Genomic DNA, 13,641 nt, shown 5'->3' with positions numbered 1-13,641 from the left:
GACTTTAAAAGGCACATAGAGCCTTATAAGGGTGAGGAATTGTTTGGGGATGGTCTCTGGGACCTCGTATCCACAGCAACAGCTGGGAAGAAAAATTTTTACCTCAGGTTTCCTCACAGCCTAAGAAAGCACTGTATTATCAGGTACAGTCCTTTCGGCTTCAGAAAAGCAAGCGGGTCAAAGGCGCTTCCTTTCTGCACAGAGACGAGGGAAGAGGGAAAAAGCTGCACCAGTCAGCCAGTTCCCAGAATCAAAATTCTTCCCCCGCTTCCTCTGAGTCCACCGCATGACGCGGGGGCTCCACAGGCATAGCCAGGTACGGTGGGGGGCCGCCTCAAAAATTTCAGCGATCAGTGGGCTCGCTCACAGGTGGATCCCTGGATCCTTCAAGTAGTATCTCAGGGGTACAAGCTGGAATTCGAGGCGTCTCCCCCCCGCCGTTTCCTCAAATCTGCCTTGCCGACAACTCCCTCAGGCAGGGAGGCTGTGCTAGAGGCAATTCACAAGCTGTATTCCCAGCAGGTGATAGTCAAGGTGCCCCTACTTCAACAAGGACGGGGTTACTATTCCACACTGTTTGTGGTACCGAAACCGGACGGTTCGGTGAGACCCATTTTAAATTTGAAATCCTTGAACACATACATAAAAAAATTCAAGTTCAAGATGGAATCGCTCAGGGCGGTTATTGCAAGCCTGGAGGAGGGGGATTACAAGGATGCTTACCTACATGTCCCCATTTACCATCCTCACCAGGAGTACCTCAGATTTGTGGTACAGGATTGCCATTACCAATTCCAAACACTGCCGTTTGGACTGTCCACGGCACCGAGGGTCTTTACCAAGGTAATGGCAGAAATGATGATACTCCTTCGAAAAAAGGGAGTTTTAATTATCCCGTACTTGGACGATCTCCTTATAAAGGCGAGGTCCAAGGAGCAGTTGTTGGTCGGAGTAGCACTATCTCGGGAAGTGCTACAACAGCACGGATGGATTCTATACATTCCAAAGTCACAGCTGGTTCCTACCACACGCCTACTGTTCCTGGGGATGGTTCTGGACACAGAACAGAAAAAAAGTGTTTCTCCCGCAGGAGAAAGCCAAGGAGCTGTCATCTCTAGTCAGAGACCTCCTGAAACCAAAACAGGTATCGGTGCATCACTGCACACGAGTCCTGGGAAAAATGGTAGCTTCTTACGAAGCAAAATTCCATTCGACAGGTTCCATGCAAGAACCTTTTCACTGGGACCTCTTGGACAAGTGGTCGGGATCGCATCTTCAGATGCATCGGCTGATAACCCTGTCTCCAAGGACCAGGGTATCTCTACTGTGGTGGCTGCAGAGTGCTCATCTTCAAGAGGGCCGCAGATTCGGCATACAGGACTGGGTCCTGATAACCACGGATGCCAGCCTTCGAGGCTGGGGGGCAGTCACACAGGGAAGAAATTTCCAAGGACTTTGGTCAAGTCAGGAGTCGTCCCTACACATAAATATTCTGGAACTGAGGGCCATTTACAATGCCCTAAGTCTGGCAAGGCCTCTGCTTCAAAACCAGCCGGTACTGATCCAATCAGACAACATCACGGCAGTCGCCCATGTAAACCGACAGGGCGGCACAAGAAGCAGGATAGCGATGGCAGAAGCCACAAGGATTCTCCGATGGGCGGAAAATCACGTCTTAGCACTGTCAGCAGTGTTCATTCCGGGAGTGGACAACTGGGAAGCAGACTTCCTCAGCAGACACGACCGACACCCGGGAGAGTGGGGACTTCATCCAGAAGTCTTCCAACTGTTGGTAAACCGTTGGGAAAGGCCACAGGTGGACATGATGGCGTCCCGCCTAAACAAAAAACTAGATATTGCGCCAGGTCAAGGGAGCCTCAGGCAATAGCTGTGGACGCTCTAGTGACACCGTGGGTGTACCAGTCGGTTTATGTATTCCCTCCTCTGCCTCTCATACCAAAGGTACTGAGAATAATAAGAAAACGAGGAGTAAGAACGATACTCGTGGTTCCGGATGGGCCAAGAAGAGCTTGGTACCCAGAACTTCAAGAAATGATATCAGAGGACCCATGGCCTCTACCGCTCAGACAGGATCTGCTACAGCAGGGGCCCTGTCTGTTCCAAGGCTTACCGCGGCTGCGTTTGACGGCATGGCGGTTGAATTCCGGATCCTAAAGGAAAAGGGCATTCCGGAGGAAGTCATTCCTACGCTGATAAAAGCCAGGAAAGAAGTAACCGCAAACCATTATCACCGAATTTGGCGAAAATATGTTGCGTGGTGTAAGGCCAGGAAGGCCCCAACAGAGGAATTTCAGCTGGGTCGTTTTCTGCACTTACTACAGTCAGGAGTGACTATGGGCCTAAACTTGGGTTCCATTAAGGTCCAGATTTCGGCTTTGTCGATTTTCTTCCAGAAAGAACTGGCTTCACTGCCTGGAGTTCAGACATTTGTAAGGGAGTGCTACATATTCAGCCCCCTTTTGTGCCTCCTGTGGCACCTTGGGATCTCAATGTGGTGTTGAGTTTCTTAAAATCACATTGGTTTGAGCCACTTAAAACTGTGGATTTGACATATCTCACGTGGAAAGTGGTCATGTTATTGGCCTTGGCTTCGGCCAGGCGTGTGTCAGAATTGGCGGCTTTGTCATGTAAAAGCCCTTATCTGATTTTCCATATGTATAGGGCAGAATTGAGGACTCGTCCCCAGTTTCTCCCTAAGGTGGTATCAGCTTTTCACTTGAACCAACCTATTGTAGTGCCTGCGGCTACTAGGGACTTGGAAGATTCCAAGTTACTGGACGTAGTCAGGGCCTTAAAAATTTATATTTCCAGGACGGCTGGAGTCAGGAAAACTGACTCGCTTTTTATCCTGTAGGCACCCAACAAAATAGGTGCTCCTGCTTCTAAGCAGACTATTGCTCGCTGAATTTGTAGCACAATTCAGATGGAGCATTCTGCGGCTGGATTGCCGCATCCTAAATCAGTAAAAGCCCATTCCACAAGGAAAGTGGGCTCATCTTGGGCTGCTGCCCGAGGGGTCTCGGCTTTACAACTTTGCCGAGCTGCAACTTGGTCAGGGGCAAACACGTTTGCTAAATTCTACAAATTTGATACCCTGGCTGAGGAGGACCTTGAGTTCTCTCATTCGGTGCTGCAGAGTCATCCGCACTCTCCCGCCCGTTTGGGAGCTTTGGTATAATCCCCATGGTCCTTACGGAGTTCCCAGCATCCACTAGGACGTCAGAGAAAATAAGATTTTACTCACCGGTAAATCTATTTCTCGTAGTCCGTAGTGGATGCTGGGCGCCCATCCCAAGTGCGGATTGTCTGCAATACTTGTATGTAGTTATTGCCTAACTAAGGGTTATTGTTGAGCCATCTGTTGAGAGGCTCAGTTATATTTCATACTGTTAACTGGGTATAGTATCACGAGTTATACGGTGTGATTGGTGTGGCTGGTATGAGTCTTACCCGGGATTCAAAATCCTTCCTTATTGTGTCAGCTCTTCCGGGCACAGTATCCTAACTGAGGTCTGGAGGAGGGTCATAGTGGGAGGAGCCAGTGCACACCAGATAGTACCTAATCTTTCTTTTAGAGTGCCCAGTCTCCTGCGGAGCCCGTCTATTCCCCATGGTCCTTACGGAGTTCCCAGCATCCACTACGGACTACGAGAAATAGATTTACCGGTGAGTAAAATCTTATTTTCCTTTGATTCAGAGGTGTCATTATAATGGAACATTTACTGCAGGCCTTGTCTAAAACTGATTTAAATGTAAAGGCACCCTATCATGCTGCTTGACTGGAGGGTCAGATGATCATTATTCAATGTTACTACTCATGTAGCTGTCAAAACAGCTGATAACCATCTAATTTATATTGTAAATTAATTATGAGAGTGATTGACATTGGGTCTTTCTCATAAGCTTCACTATTGTATATCTGGAGAAATGTGTTATTACATTGATTGAATTGTGTCCCGAAAATAATGTGCGTTCCCATGTAAGGAGTACCCTGAAGTTGAATTGAAAGGATAGACCAAGCTCTGTTTCTGTAACCTCCCAGGCTGTGTGAGGAGAAATGCTCTGGACCTGTCTGATAGGTACCTTCTCCACCTCTTCAGTGTCAGTTACATAAATGGGATGGTGTAGGTATCTTGACAGTCGGGATCCCAACCGGCTGTCAGTTGACTACCTCCCACATAAACTAAACATATCCAAAAAAAACAATATCTCCTTTTCAAATGCAGGTTAAAATCTGTCTAGTCCTCATTCAGCAATGGCCACCCTGATCCACCAAGCTTTTCTGAGAATGAAATGTAGACCATACTGCTGATGGATCACTCAATAAATAAAGTTAAAAGAAAGCAAGATGTGGCATTATGTCATTTGCACTGCGGGCACTTATTTTTGTCACTCTCATAAATGAGCTTCACTTTCAGTGGCTAGGCAACCTATATTTTGGGTTACTACTCATAGATTAATAACTGTATGGCTACATGGAAAGCTGGCATGGAAGATGTTTGTGTTGCAGGGCTTTGGAGGCTGCTGCATCACTTGGAGGAGAGGACTTGATGCCGTTCTATGGAATGTTGCCAGGAGGAAGAGATGGAGCATTATTTAAGGTTAGTACATAGCCAGAGCTGACAGTTCTTAGTGGGCATTGCTGGAGTTCTCCTGAGCTCTATATGAGGAGGTAATGTGCTAACCATTTTACCATTATCAATTATGTTGTGCTTGGGAAGTAAGAATCCCTTCACTGCATACTTTCTTCATAATTTGTAAAAATTAATTGTTATATCTGCATGAGCTGACATTCAATTAGTAGATGAAACTCGGCAACATAATGATAATTGGGAAATTATGGCCTAAGCCTATGAGAGGGCTTCTTACTTTACGTATGCATGTATGCATTGGATAGCAATATGGTCTTGTGCATCACTGGTATAATACAGTTAGCTGTTATTGATACCTGCATGATACTATTGTTTCATAATCACTGTTTCATTTCATTGTGTAATAAAACAATATAAAGATTATACAATAAATATGTGATGCAGTGCAGTAGCTTTGATGTTTGGAACAAGAACACTCCCATATCTGTGATGCAGTTTATTCAAGTTATGTTTTGTAAACCAAGCATGCAGTCTGTCACTCTGATGCACTATGGGCCTGATTCATAGTAGTGCCGTGCACAATCCCGATGGTTTTCATACTACTCTGGTGTTAGAAGACCAGCACATGCACAAGATTGGTACTGCACATGCGCTGATCTTCTACTGCAAGATGTCTCACAGTTCCCCAAAGCCGCAGTCTGATTGACAGCTGCGACCATTTGGGGGCAGGGTGGCCATATGGGGGCGTCGCCCCATTTTATGGGAGTGCCTTGGCCAGGGTCTGCATCTTCTGATGCAGATTTCCTGGCCTTGGCTACGGAGCTGTAATAGCCTCATGCTCACTTAGATGGCTGATGTTCTTACAAGTGACCGGAGGGTTAAGCATGGCCAGTGCTTCGCAGTGTGATCTGTATCAGGATGTAGCAGCAGATCACAGAAGCCATCAGGAGGTGTCTATTTACACAAGACTCCTGCGGCATTAGCATATTTTTATGTCTCTGAGTCAGGCCCTATGTCCATACGAGAAATTAGTCTCTCGGAACCTGTGGTACATTATATCTTTCACTAGGTCCCAATCCTGTTAATAAATATGTGTTCAGAGACCAAGGAGCAGATTCAGAGTTGCGCACAAGTTGGCTGCAGATGCAGCTGTATGCCTGCATTATTTGCTCGGAAGTAAATGCGGATCTTCCTGTGTGTATTGGCATGTAACACAGAATCAAGCCCATAATGTTTGCAGAATAGTTGACAAATATATTTAATTGAATGTTCATAAAACAAAGTGACATGGGCCCTTTGATAGTTAGACTTTCCATACTATCCCTTTAAACCGGGACGCTCATGGATTACACAGGTTCTGTTACTGTTTAAAACCAGGTGAAATTCAGGTTTGAAGTCAGCCAGCCATAGATCCTGTGTAATTCATGAGTGTCCAGGTTTAAAGGGATAGTATGGTACAGTGCAACTGGAAAGTATTCACAGTGCTTCACTTTTTCCACATTTTGTTATGTTACAGCCTCATTCCAAAATGGAATAAATTAATTTTTTCCCAAAAAATTCTACACACAATACCCCATAATGACAACGTGAAAAAAGTTTTTCTTAGATTTTTGCAAATATATTAAAAATAAAAAACTAAGAAATCACATGTACATAAGTATTCACAGCCTTTGCTCAATACTTTGTTGATGTACCTTTGGCAGCAATTACAGCCTCAAGTCTTTTGAATATGGTGCCACAAGCTTGGCACATCTACAGTATCTTTGGCCAGTTTCGCCCATTCCTCTTTGCAGCACCTCTCAAGCTCCATCGGGTTGGGTGGGAAGCGTCGTTGCACAGCCATTTTCAAATCTCTCCAGAGATGTTCAATCGGATTCAAGTCTGGGCTCTGGCTGGGCCACTCAAGGACATTCACAGAGTTGTCCTGAAGCCACTCCTTTGATATCTTGGCTGTGTGATTAGGGTCGTTGTCCTGCTGAAAGATGAACCATCGCCCCAGTCTGAGGTCAAGAGTGCTCTGGAGCAGGTTTTCATCCAGGATGTCTCTGTACATTGCTGCATTCATCTTTCCATCTATCCTGACTAGTCTCCCAGTTCCTGCCGCTGAAAAACATCCCCACAGCATGATGCTGCCACCACCATGCTTCACTGTAGGATGGTATTGGCCTGGTGATGAGCGGTGAATGCTTTCCTCCAAACATGATGCCTGGCATTCACGCCAAAGAGTTCAATCTTTGTCTCATCAGAGAATTTTGTTTCTCATGGTCTGAGAGTCCTTCAGGTGCATTTTGGCAAAGTCCAGGCGGGCTGCCATGTGCTTTTCACTAAGGAGTGGCTTCCGTCTGGCCACTCTACCATACAGGCCTGATTGGTGGATTGCTGCAGAGATGGTTGTCCTTCTGGAAGGTTCTCCTCTCTCCACAGAGGAATGCTGTAGCTCTGACAGAGTGACCATTGGGTTCTTGGTCACCTTCCTGACTAGGGCCCTTCTCTCCCGATTACTCAGTTTAGACGGTTGGCCAGCTCTAGGAAGAGTCCTTGTGGTTCCAAACTTCTTCCATTTACGGATAAAGGAGGCCATTGTGCTCATTGGGACCTTCAAAGCAGCAGATATTTCTCCTGCAGTGTCCACAGGGTATCCACAGGATACATTCGGATATGATGGAGCGACAGCGGATTTGCACCAAACAGTCAAAGCTTTTCGGCCTCCCAGCATGCAACAGGCCCGTCCATATATCCACGCCTCCTGGCTCAGGCAAGTCAGTTTTTTGTTTGGTGTGGCAGGAGCCCGGACCATGGTCAGACGGCTGCTGGTTTTTAGCAGCCATAAGCTTTTTCATTTTATTTTTATAGTCTTACTATTTTTTCTGAGTGCTCTTTCTAAACAGCGTCTTATACGTACCTTAGAGTCGCTCCAACAACTCCCCGCCGGGTTGCGACAACGCTTACCCACGAGTACAGTGCTGTTTCGGTGGGCGTCTGTGTCGGATGAACTAGCGAGTCCAGCAGACACTACCAGGCGTGGCCGGAGCACGGGGAAAAAGTAAGGCATCGGTTCCGCTTAGAGGGGGAACACGGACACAGTCGCACTGTTTTGGGAGAAGACTACCAAACAGTCGCTGATGCGGCTGCCACCTAGAGTGCACCAGCGCTAGGCCTTAGGGATCATAGGCTCCAGGGGTAGTATGAGGCCGCGATCCCTATGGTTGATGTCAGCAGTGGGTAGTCAGACGCTCCCCTGGTCGCCCCTCCCCCCGGTTCATGACCAGTTTCCTCCGACTCTCCCGCCATTAACTGTTTTCCCGCTTCCGTCTGAGACGCTGTGTACTAAGGGGACCCAGTCGCAGCATAGGCGGCTGTTTGACTGGTGCGTCTGTGTTCACTATAGGTTCACAGAGCGATGGGGTACACTAATAGCGTCTTGATCCACTCAGCGTTCGCAAACGTATTAATCAGTCCTGGAAGCGGGGTGAGTCTCCCTGTATCCCACTCTACTGAGTATGGGTCATACAGCACTAAGGGGGTCATTCCGAGTTGTTCGCTCGTTGCCGATTTTCGCAATGGAGCGTTTAAGGCAAAAATGGGCATGCGCATGGTACGCAGTGCGCATGCGGCAAGTATTTTAGCACAAAACTTAGTAGATTTACTCATTCCGAACAAAGAATTTTCATCGTTGAAGTGATCGGAGTGTGATTGACAGGAAGTGGGTGTGTCTGGGCGGAAACTGACCGTTTGCTGGGAATGTGCGGAAAAACGCAGGCGTGCCAGGATAAAACGCGGGAGTGTCTGGAGAAACGGGGGAGTGGCTGGCCGAACGCAGGGCGTGTTTGTGACGTCAAACCAAGAACGAAACGGCCTGAGCTGATTGCAGTGTAGGAGTAAGTCTCAAGCTACTCAGAAACTGGTAAGAATTTTCTATTCGCAATTCTGCTAATCTTTCGTTTGCAATTCTGCTAAGCTAAGATACACTCCCAGAGGGCGGCTGCCTAGCGTGTGCAATGCTGCTAAAATCTGCTAGCGACCGAACAGCTCGGAATGACCCCCTAAGTCTCTATCTACCTTTGAGTACGAATAGTTGGATAAGTGCCTAATGCATATGAGTTTGATAATTATTACTGTTGTTTTCACTTATGTCCTAGGGGATACTGGGAATCCATTTAGTACCATGGGGTATAGACGGGTCCACTAGGAGCCATGGGCACTATAGAAGTTTGATTGTGTGTACTGGCTCCTCCCTCTATGCCCCTCCTACCAGACTGTTTAGAAAATATGCCCGGAGGAGCCGGTCACGTCTCTGTAAGCTCCTGAATTTATTTTTTAAGTTTGTTATTTTCATGCAGGACTGGATGGCACTAGCATGACTGCTTCGTGGGACTTAGGGGAGGGAATGGCCCAACCCCACTAAGGATTAATGGTCCCGTTCCCTGCTGACAGGACGCTAGCTCCTGAGGGAACTATTCGCAAGCCCCACCACAGCGAGCGTACATTCCCGCAGCACGCCGCCACCCCTAACAGAGCCAGAAGAATGAAGAGTAGTGAGTACTAAGCCGGCGTCCCGGTTAGCGGGTCGCCGGCCAATATGGTGGCATGAGGGTACAGAGACGCACGGCTTCTACACGGGGTGGACTGAGCCTCCTGACTAAGTACACTGTAGTGTACACAGTACCCAGACTGGCACTACAGCCATAAAAGGGGAATGTCTCCATTTTATGTACACAGACACATAAGCCAGTATGGTTCCAGACTCTCTCTGTGTCTCCCTGGAAGGGCTCTTTGTGGGTTAATTGTGCATTTAACCTTTTCCTGTGTGTGCCCTTTTACTACTGCAGTATGGGGTAATTCCGAGTTGTTCGCTCGCTAGCAGTTTTAAGCAGCCATGCAAACGCATAGTCGCCGCCCACGGGGGAGTGTATTTTCGCTTTGCAGGAGTGCGAACGCCTGTGCAGCAGAGCGCCTGCAAACACATTTTGTGCAAAACAAGACCAGCCCTGTAGTTACTTATCCTGTGCGATGATTGCTGCGATGAGTGACACGGTAATGACGTCAGATACCCGCCCAGCAAATGCCCAGCCAAGCCTGCATTTTTCCAAACACTCCCAGAAAACGGTCAGTTGACTCCCATAAACGCCCTCTTTCTGTCAATCTTCTTGCGTTCGGCTGTGCGATTGGAAACGTCGCTAGAACCAGTGCAAAACCACAATGGACTTTGTGCCCGTACGACGCGCATGTGCATTGTGGTGCATGCGCAGATTAGCCGTTTTTTTCACTGATCGCTACGCAGCGAATAATGGCAGCTAGCAATCAACTCGGAATGACCCCCTATGTCAGGCAAAGAGTGTGTTTCATGTAAGGCACAGTGTTCCTCTTCTCCAGGGGGTTCATTAGTGTGTACTCAGTGCAGTATCCCTTCCCAGGCTAGTGGGGCAGAACCAGCATGCCTGGACTCCATTAGGGGAATGATTTCCATAATTTCTACAAAATTATCTCGTAATGAGAAAGAGACGCAATACTTAAGGCAGTCTCTGAATGAGTTTATGAAAAAGGACTCAGTACCCAGACCAGCATCTCAGTCCACTACCATTTGTCGGCAAAAACGTACTTTGGCCCATATACTGCATTCTGACTCTGATGATGTAGGGTCAGAAATGGAGGAAGGTGAGGTGGACACAGAGGTAGGGGAGGGTACTCTGTCACGGGGTGTAGAGGCTCTCATAGATGCTATCAGAGAAGTTATAAATATCCCTGATAAGGTGACAGAGGAGAGTGAGGAATCTTACTTTAATATTAAGAAAAAATCCTCAGCCACTTTTCCTGTGTCAAAGGAACTAAATACCCTGTTTGAAGAACCATGGGTTAATACAGATAAGAAATTTCCAATTCCCAGGTGGTTGTTATCATCTTTTCTTTTTCCTCCTGAGGATAGGAACAAATGTGAAAATCCACTGATAGTGGAATGCGTCAGTCTCCAGGCTCTCACATAAAATTGTACTACCTGTGCCTGGTGCAGCCTCCCTAAAAGATGCGGCTGATCGCAAGTTTTAGACTACACTCATATTTTTGTTTACTGCTGCCGGAGTGGCCCAGAGATCCACTATAGCATGTGGGTGAATTACAAGAGCCATTGCTAAGTGGTCAGGTAATTTAATTGAGGGGTTAGACACCTTACATCAAGAGGAAATTATTTTGCTCCTGCAATATATATACACAAGACTCTGCAAACTTATCGTGGAATCCATAAAAGAAATAGGTTTGCTTAATGCAAGCACTATAGCTATGGCAGTGTCGGCACGCAGAGGATTATAGCTACGTCAGTGGACTGCTGACGCGGACTCCAGGAAAGGAGTGGAAGGCCTACCTTTCACAGGAGAGGCCTTATTTGGAGATGAACTCGACAAATGGATCTCCCGAGCTACTGCGGGTAAGTCCACATACCTACCTTTTGCAGCTCAGCCAGCTAGGAAGGCCTACTCAGGACCTAATCTACAGTCCTTCCGGAATGCCAAGTTTAGGGGCAAGGCCAGAGGTTCTTCTACCGCCGCCAGAGGTGCAGAGATGCTAGAGGTAAACCACGCAAACCAGCGTCTGCTGGTTCACAGGAACCAGGCCTCAGGCTCTGCTTCCTCAAAACCTTCCGCATGATGGTGGACCGTGATGCCTGGAAGACATGAGAGTGGGAGCCCAGCTAAAATTGTCACATCTGGACAGGATTGTGCCAGGATCCCTGGGTCATAGACCTTATATCCCAAGGCTACAGACTGGAGTTCCAGGAGCTCCCACCTCACAGATTCTTCAAATCAGGCTTATCAGTTTTACAAGAGGCGAGAGTAAACTTACACGACGCCATTCAAAAACTGTTACAGACCCAGGTCATTATTCCAGTTCCACCTCATCGACACAACAAGGGTTACTATTCCAGCTGGTTTGTAGTACCGAAACCGGATAGTTCGGTAAGACCAATTCTGAACCTCAAGTCATTGAACCCGTACTTACAGGTGTTCATATTCAAGATGGAGTCGTTGAGAGTGGTAATCTCGGGTCTGGAGGAGGGGGAATTCCTAGCGTCTCTGGATGTCAAGGATGCATACCTTCACGTTCCAATCTGGCCGCCTCATCAGGCTTATCTATGGTTTGCACTGCAGGACTGCCACTGCCAGTTTCAGGCCCTGACATTTGGTCTCTCCATGGCACCGAGGGTGTACACAAAAGTGATGGCGGAAATTATGATGTTGCTCCGCAGACGGGGAGTGAACATAGTTCTGTACTTGGACGATCTTCTGATAAAGGCACCGTCCAGGGAACAACTGTCCCTGCCATTTGGTCTCTCCACGGCACCGCGGGTGTTCACCAAAGTGATGGCAGAGATGATGCTACTACTCCGCAAACAAGGAGTGAACGTGATTCATTACCTGGACGATCTTCTGATAAAGGCTGCGTCCAGGGAGCAGTTGTTGGAGAACATTGCACTCTCAACCAGACTACTCCAGATTACTCCTGGATCATGGGTGGATTCTGAACCTGCCAAATCTCACCTAGAACCAACACAGAGGCTTTAGTTCCTGGCAATGATACCGAACACAGTCTCAGAAAGTATTCCCTTGGAAAAGGCAATGGTAATCCAGTCGATGGTTCAAGCCATCTTGAAGCCGACCCGAACCCTCAGTGCATCTCTGCATACGCCTTCTGGGGAAAATGGTGGCTTTTTGCAAAGTAATTCAGTACGGAAGGATTCATGTGAGGCCCTTCCAGCTGGATCTGTTGGACAAATGGTCCGGATCGCATCTTCACATGCACCAAAGGATTCGTCTGTCACCAAAAGCCAGGATCTCCCTCCTGTGGTGGCTACAGACTTCTCTCCTCGTCGAGGGTCGGAGGTTTGGGATTCAGAATTGGATTCTGCTAACCACAGACGTAAGCCTCAGAGGTTGGAGAGCAGTCACCCAGGGGGTGCAGTTTCAGGAAAGATGGTCAAGTCAGGAAGTCGTCCTTCCAATAAACATCCTGGAACTCAGGGCTACAATGCCCTTCTGCAGGCTTCATCTCTTCTTCAGAATCAGGCCATTCAGGTCCAGTCGGACAACGTGACGGCGGTAACGTACATGGGCCCTCATATCGAGTTGATCGCTAGCAGCTTTCGTTCGCAGTGCGGTGATTAGGTAAAAAGCGGCATTTCTGCGCATGCGTATGGGGCGCAGTGCGCATGCGTACTTTCACAAAATCCGATGCAGTTTCACACAAGGTCTAGCGACGCTTTTCAGTCGCACTGTTGGCCGCTGAGTGATTGACAGGAATGGGGCGTTTCTGGGAGGTAACTGACTGTTTTCCGGGAGTGTGCTAAAAAACGCAGGCGTGTCAGATACAAACGCAGGCATGCCTGGGGAAACGGGGGAGTGGCTGGCCGTACGCAGGCCGTGTTTGTGACGTTAAAACAGGAACTAAAGAGTCTGAAGTGATCGCAGGGTAGGAGTAGGTCTGCAGCTACTCAGGAACTGCTAGATAAAATTTAGACGCCGTTCTGCGATCCTTTCGGTCGCACTTCTGCTAAGCTAGGATACACTCCCAGAGGGCGGCGGCTTAGCGGCAGCTAGCGAGCGAACAACTCGGAATGAGGGTCATAAACCGACAGCGCGGAACGAAAAGCAGAGCCGCAATGTCAGAGGTGTCAAGAATTCTCCTCTGGGTGGAAAAAACATGCTGTGGCATTGTTGGCGATCTTCATTCCAGGAGTAGACTACTGGGAAGCAGACTTCCTCAGCAGACATGATCTGCACCCAGGGGAATGGGGCCTCCACCCGGAGGTGTTCCGGTGGTTAACACATCGGTGGGGGTATACACAAATCGAGATGATGGCCTCTCGACTCAACAAGAAGCTCAAGCGGTATTGTTCCAAGTCGAGGGACCCACAGGCAGTAGCTGTAGACGCCCTGACAACTCCTTCTTCATTTATTTATTACCAGTTATTTATATAGCACACACATATTCCGCAGCACTGTGCAGAGAGAATATTTGCCCATTCACATCAGTCCCTGCC

The 13,641-nt window shown here is 47.9% G+C and overlaps 1 protein-coding gene across 3 annotated transcripts in view; it reads left to right on the top strand.

Moving 5' to 3' along the window:
• CFAP251 (cilia and flagella associated protein 251) overlaps positions 1-13,641 on the top strand; it is a 263,063-nt gene that overhangs the window by 184,681 nt on the left and 64,741 nt on the right. For all 3 annotated transcript variants that reach the window (XM_063964473.1, XM_063964472.1, XM_063964474.1), the window contains one exon: positions 4,532-4,622. In XM_063964473.1, the coding sequence (XP_063820543.1) occupies positions 4,532-4,622 (91 nt within the window). The remainder of the gene's footprint in view (positions 1-4,531; positions 4,623-13,641) is intronic.

Source organism: Pseudophryne corroboree, chromosome 1, assembly GCF_028390025.1.
Source record: "Pseudophryne corroboree isolate aPseCor3 chromosome 1, aPseCor3.hap2, whole genome shotgun sequence".
In the NCBI taxonomy this organism is placed as follows: domain Eukaryota; kingdom Metazoa; phylum Chordata; class Amphibia; order Anura; family Myobatrachidae; genus Pseudophryne; species Pseudophryne corroboree.
The sequence above is the reverse complement of the archived record's forward strand: the minus strand, read 5'-3'. Positions and strand labels throughout refer to the sequence as shown.